The 12,776-nt window shown below is 39.3% G+C and overlaps 1 protein-coding gene across 1 annotated transcript; it reads right to left on the reverse strand.

Annotated features, from left to right (window-relative positions):
- Positions 1-6,647: 6,647 nt before the first annotated feature.
- Positions 6,648-12,603, reverse strand: LOC108441069 (pyridoxal (pyridoxine, vitamin B6) phosphatase). Its single transcript, XM_017720360.2, has 2 exons — positions 11,751-12,603; positions 6,648-10,238 (listed from the first exon to the last, which is right to left on the reverse strand). The coding sequence occupies exons 1-2, from the start codon at positions 12,355-12,357 to the stop codon at positions 9,910-9,912; spliced, it is 936 nt and encodes a 311-aa protein (XP_017575849.1). The 5' UTR covers positions 12,358-12,603; the 3' UTR covers positions 6,648-9,909.
- Between the last annotated feature and the right edge of the window lie 173 nt (positions 12,604-12,776).

The raw sequence follows: 12,776 nt of genomic DNA on the forward strand, positions 1-12,776 counted from the left end.
TATTAGCTCAAGATAATGTAACCCACCTGTTAAGCAGGAGCAACCCCCTCTTTCCTTTTTATGCTTTTCAACAGTGACTGATGCTGAAGTCAGCTTTTCTTAAAGATTGAAGTCATATACAGTAACACAAATTTGACAGTATGATTTAGAGCACAGAATGAATTAATGTCAGCTATAAAGATGAACTCTGGTACGGACAGCTAGCTGGTCTTCACAAAGCAGGACTGATTTAGATGGCACAAATATTCTAGATCAGTACTCCTACTCCTGAGGGGCTTTGTGAATACAGTCCCTTTCGCCTAAAGTTGCAGTTTGCACCAGCTGAAAGAAGCTTTGGTGATGTATTAACACAGAAAGGGAAAGAGAAGAAGAGCCTTGTGTGAGACTTAGGCTATTTGGGTGACAATCGAGTTCAAGTGTTTGTTAGTAGTACTAGCCTCATGCCTTCAGTTCTAAACTAAGGAAGCAAAACATCTACATCTGTGGTAAGAGGAAAATTGTGTAAATTAGACTTTTCACTAACCCATTCTTTAAAGTGAGAATCAGTTATAAGCCAGATGAACGAAACACAAGACAGAAAAGCTGAACAGCACATATTATCAGCACCAAGCAAACCAACCTAGAAATAAACAACACAAGACCATCTAAACCCTATCACAGCCAACGTTTTCAAAAACACAGCCAACACAGAATTCAACAAATAACACGGAATATATATGATCTCTAAAAATAAGATAAGGGAAGTCTAGCAGGATGGCTTGCCAATGAATAAAGACCTTTAGCCACAAGGCTAAAGATGATAAAAAACAAATGCATGCCATTATAAAACTCCTTTGATACTCACCAAAACTGGGTTTTGTCCTATTTAAACAGAAATTATGTCAGAATTATATGTGTTAATATTAGCATTTCATTTTTCACGAATTCTCTCAAATGGATTTAAAATGAGCTCCTCAACTGTATTAGCAGGCTATGTTATGTTAGCCATGTTTACTAAATCTGGCGACTGAAGCTTTTGATTGGAGAAAATGTGGCCAATCATTTTCAAGCAGTGTGTTAACTTTGCCTAGGAACAGCCGCTCGATTGGTCAAGGCCGTCCCCTTATTTGGCCCCTATATGTGTGTTTTACATTATTCTACAGGGTGGGCCATTTATATGGATACACCCAAATAAAATGGGAATGGTTGGTGATATTAACTTCCTGTTTGTGGCACATTAGTTTATGGGAGGGGGAAAACTTTTCAAGATGGGTGGTGACCATGGTGGCAATTTTGAAGTCGGCTGTTTTAGATCCAACTTTAGTTTTTTTAATGGGAAGAGGGTCATGTGACACATCAAATCGGGAGACCTTGGGGGCCATTCAACTGGCCCATGACGACCAATCCACTTTGGAAGCTGGCACGTTCCCTGACTTTTTCCAGCAAGATGGTGCACCACCACATTCCTAGATGAACAGTTTCCTGGAAAGTGGATTGGACCCCCTTAGACTTTTATCTTTGGGGTCATCTGAAGGCAATTGTCTATGCTGTGAAGATACGAGATGTGCAGCACCTGAAACTATGGATACTGGAAGCCTCTGCTAGCATTTCTTTTGCGGTGTTGCTATCAGTGTGTGAAGAGTGGGAGAAGAGGGTTGCACTGACAATCCAACACAATGGGCAGCACTTTGAACACATTTTATAAGTGGTCAGAAACTTGTAAATAACTCTTGCTTTTATACAACAGTTAAATAATTAAAGTAAGAAATTAATAAATTTGGCCGTGAACGGCAAAGTAAGAAGTAAAAACGCTTAAATGCCTTGAGCACTTCCTACAGATGTCAAAGTCGTTGCTAAGCAACAAGTTTGACAGCTTTAGGAGACACTTAAGCCATTCGAATGTTTCGTTTTTACTTCTTACTTTGCGCACACACAGAAAAAGGATTACATGTGACCTACAGCTGATTTGGTCAGCTGAGTGCTGGTGTTATATGTCTGAAGAGGGGGACTTTATTCATGCTATGCGGTGCTGTCCTAGAGTTCAGGAATTTTGGATGGCGCTTTATGATTTTATTTGTAAAGTATTAAGAGATCCCTTGGTGGTCAAAACCAGGGAAAAGCATTTAAAGACATGGATTCAAATCTGTTTAATGATTTCATTTAAATTGTTTATGTTAAACATTTATAGAGCGTTCTTAAAGATGTGTACTGTGGCGTGACCTGCTTTGTTATTTATTTATTTATCCGTTTTTATTTCTATGGTTTTGTTTTTTATTTTATGTTATTTTCTTAATGATACAAAACCTTGTACTGCACTGGATTAAGTCAGGTCATGAAAGTAGTACTGACACAGTTTGGGGGGGGTTGTTATAAAATACAAACATATGTGGTTTTGTATTCATCTAAGATAAAAATTAATTTAAAATATGTTAATCATAAAAAAAAATTTAATTGTTTATGAATTTTAGACATTTGAATCCCAGTGTATATGAAAGTTGTAATTCTGTTTTTTTGTCTTCAGTCGCAGATTGTTTTATTCAGCTTGTGAGCATGGCGCGCTCTCTGCAGGTAAGGTGTGTGTGTGTGTGTGTGTGTGTGTGTGTGTGTGTGTGTGTGTGTGTGTGTGTGTGTGTGTATAGAATGTAATTGTAGTCTAATCAATTACTCACCATTATTTATTATTACCGCATGAGTTTACAGAAAGACCCATGAAAACACAAAACTCATCAGGAAAGTAAGTTTTATGACATTGTAAACATTGTTCAAGTTACATAACAAATACACTGCCCAGTCCATGCAGCATATATACTGAAACTAAGTTGTCAAAACAGTCCATTGTTGTTGGGATGTCATGAAAACCAGCATATTTGCATACATCTGCCAATTTGGCCTAGAAAAGTTTAGCCCCGCCCACTCATACTCATAACACAGCAAAGTTATGAGTTTTTCAGCCACACCAGCTTTTTGAATGAAACACAATACAGCCAGTCAAGCACAGCATATTTACTCGAATATGTCTTGAAGCACAGTAACAAAAATAGCCTGATTAAATATCAAAAAGGACTAAAGAGAAGTTGCAAAATGGTCATGTAAAAATGAAATAACGGAATTCGGAACAAAAATTTGGAATGAAAACCACAAATAAAAGTGATAATAAAATACAAGCAAAGTGGGCCTTTTACTGACTATTAGAGCCTTAATCAATTCCATGTTTTAAGTTACTATTAGTTCTATATTACTATTATTACTGCATTACTACTTACTATTACTTACAGTTACTATTAAGATGAAATTCCTAATCTTTTTACAGTGTACTGGATTGTACAGGGTGTATACTGGTACTTAAAATTATTGTTTTTTTCCCCTAGAAAATGAAGGACAAACAGCAGGTGCAGGACATTACAGGTGAACACCTGAACACAGTGCAGGTACAGAGTGTGTAACACTGAGTGTGCTGACTCTGAAATGTGTGTGTGATTACAGTAATATGTCTTCCTTGCGTCTTTTTTCTACTTCAGAAGCTGCGATCTGAAATTGAAATCCTGCAGCAGCAGTGAATTTGGACATGAGCACATGAAGAATTCCTCCATGTAATTTACTGTAACATCAGTGCACGTATTTGCATATTTTGTATAGTTGTATATGTTATTTTTATAAAAATTTTATTCATTTAGTTCACTTTTTTGTGTTTTGTTTTCTCATTTTATTCATGTTATTGCATCTTTATCCCACATCATGCTTTATCTGTGATATGAAACTCAAAGCCACTGGAGGTCATGAATGAGCAGAGCAAGACTTCTGCCTCTGTACTTGCTTGGTAAAACCACAGAACTTGTAGAGAGGAGAATTACCACTCTACAATGTCTTACGGTTTTCTCAAACGCTAGAGGGCGCACCCGAGTCCAAAAAGAATGGGTGCATATGGAGCATTTGAGCAAAATCATAGTTTATAAATGGTTAAACATTTTTGATATAAAAGAATGCATTCATTTCCTGAACAGTGAATATCATAAAACACTTTAACTTCTTCTTCTTCTTCTTCTTTCGGCTGCTCCCTTTAGGGGTCGCTTTTTATAACAAACTTTATTAAGGAATATTATATCAATACAAACACATTTTCAGATACAAAATACAAAATCCACATTCATCAACATTTCTACAGTATTATTTACATTAGAAACATACAGCACTGATTAAAAATCCAGCAGAGTCCAGGGGAACTTTCTCTTTCCTCGAGTGTCTATTGTCCGCAGTCTTTTGATCTCACACAGTATTTGTTTATAAACAGTTTCTGCAGGTATTTCGCACTATAACCATTTTACAGCGCATCTTCCAGATCTTACAATTAACAACACAAACGATGAACCAATAAAATTCTAACACACTTTTGGAAAAAGTTTCATTAAAAATCCCGAACATTACACTTTTAACATTAATGTCCAAATTCAGCCCAATGTGTCGTAATTTCCTCCAGATGTCTGTTGTTCTCGGACAGTGAATGAAAAGATGTTCAATCGTCTCGTCTTCACTACAGTCAATCATCGGACACGTTTTAGTTGTGACGTAACAGCTCCATTTCACTACACATCTGACGGGTAGCCCAACGGTCACCAGCCACATCACATCTCTGACGTTCTCAGAGACGAGTGTGGATGAGATGTTTTTCACACAAGCTCGTCCTTCGGTGGGAGTTAAATGCTTTTAACCTTAGTTTTAACCTTAATAAGGAAATTTGGAGAGATGGAGAGCTAAGTTAGCTTAGCTGACTAATGGGGGCTGGTTAAGTCAGAGCCGGTTTATGAGGAGCCTGGCCAGTTCCTACTCCCCCCGTTATGTCAAAAACAGGACTGTTAATCAGCAGAGGGCGCCCGCAAGTGAGTCCTCAAAGAACGGGAGTGAATGGAGCTCAACGCCTAAAAACAAAAAGTTAAAATACTTTCTAATCACTCGCCCAGAACCTTTCTTTAATTTTAGAAAGTAGGAGGATGTATTTCACTAAAAAAAACAAATAAAACCTACCTGTATATTTCCTTTCTACAGCAAACGGATTTGGGCAGCAGGAGGCGGGCATTACTGCTAGTGAGCGCTGATTGGTTGACGAGCGGAGCAGCTCATTGGCTGTTCGCGTTCACTGACGTCATGGACCTACATGAGGCCTTTTTAAACTCCTATAACTGGAGTTTAAAAGCTCTTTAAAATGTAGCAACGGTCTTAAAATGTTTTATGCTGTTCTGTGTTTAGAAAATTAATTCATTCTTTTACACTAAAATTGTTTAAGCCAGAATGAATAGGGTTTTCAAAAAGTCGCCTCTATCACATCCTGTGTTAAATAAAAATGTTCAGAACCTGAAACGGTTTGTCCTGCATACAATACCACTGGATCCTCTGAATTACGAGATCGTAAAGAGCTATAATACTAATTTTTAATAATAATACTAATATTTGTCACTAAGCTATACAAAACTAAGGCAGGCTGAGCCGGTGCTCAGATGAACTGTGCTATATTATCAAAATATTCTACTGTAGTGCATAGTTACAGGTATACTTGTAAATAAAACCTCTAGGTAGGATATTTTGATAGCCTAAAACTCCTTATACTACCCGTGTTAAAATTACGAGGCTGAATTTAGCTTCTTTTTTCACAGTTTCTTGTTTGAATGTTCCCGTTCCACCTTAAAGGGAACCTTAAGCAGGATCCAGTGATAATCGGAAGAAAAACCTTCACAGGACAAAACATATCAGGGTCTGAACATTTGTATTTAACACAGGGGGCAATAGAGGCAACTTTTCAAAAAACCCTCTTCATTCTGGCTATAGAGAAATGGGGCTTAGACCTGGAGTTCCTAATATGGGCAAAACAACATGGTGAACAAAACAAAAAAACAACAAAATGACGACACGACTGCAGTGGTGTATTTAGTCCATGCCTTTTAGCCCCTTTGTTAGCTGTGTTAGCCTTTTAGCTTTTGTGTACTTTACGTTTTTGGTGTACATTGTTATTGTAAAACATAACTAGTTCACATTTATTTTGATCCTGTTATTCGGGGTACGTGACAAGCCATCACAGAGAAGTACTTTGTCTTTTAGTATTACACAGTGGATATGACAGGAACCACTTACGCTAACCACAATTAATCATTCAAGATAGCCTTAGCAGCATTTTGAGTAAAATGTCTTTTAAATGTGCCAACTTGGTCATAAAAGTGTGAAAATAACAAACCATTCATTTGCCATTTTTTCTACATTATAGAACCACAGCAGCTTTATATTGTTTCAAATTTCATGATGAATGGACCAATAGAAATGCTCCAAAGTTACTTGGAATAAAATCTCTTTAAACTACCTTATATTAAAAGCTAAGGATTTTTGCTTACTCCTGTAAAATTATATTTTTGGAGGTTCATGCTTTTTTTGGACAGCAATACGTTTATCAAAAGATTTAATATAGAGACCCCCTAATTCTGATTTTGCTTAGTTCTTTATAATGTCCTTTTGCTTAAAGTTCAAATGAAATGATTGAACTTATTATTGAAATTACAGGCATTGTCCAATTGTAAGACTGGTTGAACCCCTCTCCACTGTCCTGAGGTGCTGTCACAAGAAAAAGCACTAAACACCAGAGTAAAGAGACTGTAGACTTTCCATGAAACAGAAAAAAAACACTAAGATTCAAGTTAAATTTTAATTAAAAAGGCAAATTTACACCACTTACATGAATACTAAACGCCAAACCAGTTCACAGTATGTATACAGCATTCACACAGAGATGTTTGGCATTCCCTTATTTAAATACTTATTCTGAAAAAAAAACATTTTCCCTCAGGTACAGAATGCAGTGTCTAGCTAAAGACAACGAACAATGACTAAAAAGTCAGTCAAGCTCCAGGTTGTCCACAAGTAAGCCACACCTGTTCAGTTTATACTGAACACTTAGCACTAAATGTAAATTAATAATAATAACAGTATCACAAGCATTTTAGTTACAATTTCTCTTCCTTAACCACTGCACTAGATCATCATTCATACAGAATCAAACATTCAGCGCTTTCACAGGGCAGGTTTTCATCGAGGGGTTAGCGAAAAACGTCCAAATTCAGTTTTAGTAACTCAAAGAATGATCCTACAGCATGTATTGCTAATCATTGAGGAATGCTTTAACTGAAATATGTTGAAAGTATTCTGATGTTGAAGGCCACTTCTGTGAAAAAAACTAACTTAATTCAGAAATGTAGTGGATTAGTCAAATCCCAGACTCATTAAAGGTGCAGTGTGTAAGATTTAGCAGCATCTAGAGCTGAGGTTTCAAATTGCAGTGTGTAATAGAGCATATGGTGGCCATTATGTTTTCGGCTCTTAGACGATGAGGATACAGCCTCCCCTAATTTTTCTTGTGCTAAATAATAAGTGTGATCCTTTCTCAAGATTTGGGTTCTACAACTTCCATCCAGTTCAAATTCAAGCTGCTGCTTCAATGTAAAAACATAAAGGCACTGTTCTAGAGCCAGTGTTTGGTTTGTCCATTCTGGGCTACTGTAGAAACATGGCGGTGCAACAAAGTGGCCTCTGTTGGAAGAGGACCCGCACCCTATGGCTCATTATAAGCTAACAAAAACGCTATGATTCATAGTTACAGGTGGTTATACCTTAATGACAGCATTGTTTTATATATTATATTCTATTTCTGCTTAAAGATCACCCTAAATCATCTACACTGCACCTTTAATGACGTGACAAAAAAATTGGCACCAAACACATTTGTGAGAAAAGCTAAATCAGTGAATTCTTCTTGTACCATACTTTGACCAAGCAGCCACTTCATGTTAATTAAATTGGCACAATACACAGTCATTACACAGTCATTACCTTTGCTGTTCATTTAAAGTTATTCTTAGAACCCACACAGACAAAAGAGCATGTTGAAAGTATATTACAGTACCAGCAATGTGAAATACAGGGACGTCCGTTGTCATGTCCAGTTAGAAAACAATTTGATTGTCACTTGATTCATTTTGTTGGGACTTTCTTGTGTGACTTTGTTAAAATAGTAACACAAATTATGCTATTTTTAAGCTACATCATGTAAGACTTAGAGGCCTCTCTGATTGATCTATGTAACTGTATGCGGAGGATAAAATCGTAACGTCAACTGTGGTTCAGACTCCTTAACCGAGCGATGAATCTGACGACTATGAGTGCAAGAGTATTCAAAGAGAACTCAGTCAAAACTTGGTGAAGCATGTGTCTTCTAAGGATGCAAGTGAAATATCTACTAATATCATCATATCTTAAGTATAATGCTGATTTTGCATTTGAGACTTGAACATAGAGCCGGATCTTCTTTTTGAGTCTGTGTGTGTGACATTAATACGTAAAGACATATGATGTTACCTGAAAAATTCCAGTGATATCCGACCCAACGCTTCTGACTTTTAAACTACTACTTCAGGCTTTACAGCACGACTCACAGCAGCATATTTTACAGTGTTTATTTTCTCCTGACTCAGTGGTGCTACTTTTCAGTTTTAACAAAAAATCTTACATAGTGCAGCTTTAATGAATCACATATTAGTGCAGTTTGATAGTGGCAGTTCACACAATATACTGTATATAGTAGGGATGCATAATATGAATAAGCCAGATTGTGGGCAGATTTTTGCTCCAAACATGCAATCAGCATTTTTTTTGGCCAACCGGAGTTGCAATTGTATTTCATTGTAAATAAGGTAGTAAAACAACAACACACTGTATTGTGACTAGCATGTTTTTTTTTGGCCACAGCATTAGATCGGGACCCTAAAGCACAAATTTTGTTTCAACTACTGTATTTTAATATTTAACATTCCAGTAAACTGAAAATGAACACATAATGTAAGGCACATTTTCAGCCACTTGTTATTTTTGTTTTATCAAAAAATTCTTTAATCGAGACACCACTGTATCAAATAATGAATTTTGTGAACAATTACACCTCTAGTAAATAATATGACACAGATAAATGCAATTTATTAATATTACTTAATTAGGGAACTGATATTTTAATTTTACAAATTTAAAATGGCAGTATGGCCCACTAAGAAGCAATTGACGTTGTTAGCTTTCACTACTACAAAATACTCCAAATATGCTAATATGTTTAATTTCACTTAAAAAAAAAAAAAAAGAAAAAAAAAGACGACTAATAAAAATCACCCATCTGCCAATTTAGCTGTAGAAATACTGCAATTAAAATTGGCCAAAAACATTCACAATTGGTGCATTCCTAGTATATAGACAGTGCATATTTTATTCGTACTGACTGCCTGCAATCGCTAATAACCAAATGAATCAAGTTATTAGCTGTTATTTAATTTACGAAAATGTGCAAAATCAGTGTTTTAGCTACTGTTTAAACCTCTTGGGAGATATTGTCTTATCCTGCACTGTAATACATTCTTTGATAAAATTACATTTCAGTAGTTTTGTCATACAGATAAAATAAAATAAGTGTAATCATGTACATAACTCTTCCCGAAGCATTACTTTATTTTGTGTCATACCATTTCTGTAACCCCAAAAGGCTTCTTCAATAGCATGAAAACGTGTGCCATGTTTTCTAAGACGAATCCAGCCAGGATGATGAATAAACTTCATTCGAACATTGTTTTACAGCTGTGTTTGACCTTCTGGCTTAGCAACATCCCTAAAAAGTTTTAAATGTGGTGCGGTAGTTCAAATACATGGTGTACCCATGTCATCAAATACATTGATGGACTGGAAATTCATAAGATAATATTAACCGAACTATGCTGACACATAGCTATATTGTACACCACAAGCAACAGTATTGGGGTTAAGACTGGACATACAATAGTAACTGTTTGTGTGCCAGGCTGAGGTCTCTCTCGCACTTTGAGGTTCGTTAGAATATGAACAGAACACCTTGAACCATCCTCACTCATCCTCCAAAGCCTCAGAGAAATCTGCGATGCTTTCGACTACATAATCAGGTACAAAGTCCTTCTTCTCTGGTGCCTCGCTGTCTTTGTATTCCTGCGCCTGCTCCATGGTGGACACGCCCGTCAGTGTGAGCACCGTGCAAAGGCCGCAGTTGGCACCAAAGAGAATGTCAGTCTCCAAGCGGTCACCGACCATCAGGGATTGCGCCGGGTCCAGGTCAAACTGGCTCGCGATGCACTCGAACATGAAGCGGCTGGGCTTGCCGATAACAGTGGCTTTCCTGCTGCTGGCCGTCTCCAAAGCTGCTGTGAGACTCCCCGAACCTGTGAACACGAAAGAAGAGCGTCAGCTGTCAAAGCCCGTCTGCTCCACCCGCATAAGCCATGCGCTGACGTTTACTGAAACGGCCCTTTGTAGCTGCTGCATGTTCCTGAAAGGCTTGGACAAAAGAGAGCCAATTTTGTCAACATCCGCCACTACAGACCCCTCAGCAATTCAAATGCGATTGAGTGGACACTACTGTAGATTGTGCGAGTAGACGTACTGCTCTGTGGCAGACGAACGCAGCACAAAGCATGACATGATTCATAAATCAAACACCTTTCCTGGAGCAGTAAATTCAATGATGAGGTACTTACTAACTTACTGAGCCAGAACTGTGATAAGAATCAGACGTTCCGAAGCTCTTCTCGCCTCTGAAAGCTGCTTCACAAAAGGTATTTAAAGAAACGGTTACGAATGTTTCCTGATGGCTGAGACGTTTTCCAAAAGTTTTGATGAGCTTTTAGCACAAATGTATTTTTTTAAATCCATTCATGGCGGGGGTGGGGGTGGGGGGGGGGGGGGTACATGCAGGTGTTGTAAGGCCAAACAGCACCCAATGATAAATATTTTCTGATTTATTTTATCATTATCAAGAGTACATATTCAAACTCGGAAGACATGTAGGTTCACTGATTGTTCAAGATAGCAAATAAAATGGCTATGTTCACGTTGTAGACATTGCGACTGCTGGTTTCTATCAGGGCCACTGTCAAGAAAATATGAGCTTGTGGATTTCTCTCGCTTTAAACCAGTCTAAGCGACTTTGTTTACATCTCAAATATTTCTTGCAGAACTTTATTTTTATATTGCTAGAATTCCCATTTACTGAGTTCATTAGGTGTGTTGGAAGCAGAGAAAGCTGTAACAGGTGGGAACAATGTACACACTTAAAAAAGGGTTTTTCAGTAAAGGCAATGGTTTTAATGTGAACCCTCAGTTCATGCTTAAATGGTTCTTTAGACTTATGGAGAATGGGTTATGGTTCTATACAGAACATTTTGAAAAATGGTTCTGTGTAGCACCATAAAGGGTACTTCTATTGTTGCAAGCTTAATTTCGTAACAGTAGAAAAACCCTGTTTGATGCTACAATGAACCCTTTTCTAAAAATTTCTATTTAGAACCATATGCAACACACACGTTCCACGAACCCTGAACAGATTCAAATACACTTTAAGCCTAAACTATTGCAAAACAATGTTTTGTGAACAGCTCTCTGTGAGGGAGCTTCAGAGATGGCCGTCTGGTTCCTGTCAGCACCACTGTGAATAATTCTGGTTTCTCTAAAATGGACAATTTCACACCAAACCACTCTGAAAGACTTTGTTTACAATCTTAAACATTATTTACGTCGAAATGTTCAAAAAATGGTGAAATTCCTCTTTAAACATTAAATGGTTCGTACAGAACTCAACACAACTATTACTGAAGAACCACTGACGAACCATCTTGTGTAAGTGTGTGTGTGGGGAACTAACCTACCGCTGCAGGTGCATTTCTACACCGACTCACCTGGTGTGACTCTCCCACCCCGCAGAGGATGCCACGGGTCCGGGTCAGTGGCCAGGAACAGACACTCGGAGTCCCTCAGATAGCAGCAGGCCTTGGCCAACTTCATGAAGTTGAATTTCTCGTCGTAGCCCACCAGCACGGCGCGCACGTCCGGGTCCAGCGGGCAGTCGTAAATGCTGGTGTCCGGCCCTTCGGCGCTGTCCTCGGCCACCACGTCCACGCCGGCGTCCCGCAGCTCCTGCAGCACGCCCTGGCAGCCGATAGCGAACACTTTTCCGCTGAGCCGCGCCACGTCGCGCAGGTAGGCCGCGGAACAGTACGCCGAGCTGAAGATATCCTCCTCCGACACGTCGGAGAAGCCGAGGCGCGAGAACTTGTGCGCGTAGTTGCCCCGCGGCCGCGTGCAGTTGTTGGTGACGAAGAACACGCGCTTGCCGCGCTGCTTCAGCAGCCTCACCGCCTCCGGAGCGCCGGCAACGGCTGCCTCGCCGTTCCAGATCACGCCGTCACAGTCGAACAGCACGTCGCGCTTCGAGTCGAGCAGCTCCCGGAGCTCAGGGCCCCGCACTCTGCGGCAGCCTCCGCCTCCTCCGCCGCCGCCGGCCATCCTGATCGACGCGAGAGGCAGCGAGCTCGCGCGCGGGCCTATGATGACGGCTGCTTAGATTTTAAGGAAAAAAGAAAACTGCCCGGCTAATTTATTCACATCGATCAGAGAACCGAGGTGCCATGGAGAACACACTGAGACGAGCTTAACGCGTCCAAATCCTCACACAGCACCGACGCCAGCCACTCTCCCATCTCCTGCAGTCCGCCGGAGGGGGCGGAGACTGACCGCAGAGCTTTTGCACCTTATTGGTGGAGAAGACATGGGCACGCCCCTTCTGTAGCGGTAACCAATCATAGATCGGCCAAGCTTCTCATAACGGCAATCGATTATTGTGGATGTGCAACCCGAGAGCTACTAATAGCAAACCAGAACAAAATGAGCGTTGCCCTGTCTGAAATACTGAACTTACAGGCAGA

The sequence above is a fragment of the Pygocentrus nattereri genome, chromosome 18 (assembly GCF_015220715.1).
Source record: "Pygocentrus nattereri isolate fPygNat1 chromosome 18, fPygNat1.pri, whole genome shotgun sequence".
Taxonomy (NCBI): Eukaryota; Metazoa; Chordata; class Actinopteri; order Characiformes; family Serrasalmidae; genus Pygocentrus; species Pygocentrus nattereri.

Bases quoted from the DNA above. Each gene is read 5' to 3' on its own strand.
- LOC108441069 (XM_017720360.2), bottom strand. From the start codon at position 12,357: ATGGCCGGCGGCGGCGGAGGAGGCGGAGGCTGCCGCAGAGTGCGGGGC. The intron at 10,239-11,750 runs GTGAGTCGGTGT...TCGTGTTCACAG, and splicing joins GGGTGGGAGAGTCACACCAG to GTTCGGGGAGTCTCACAGCA.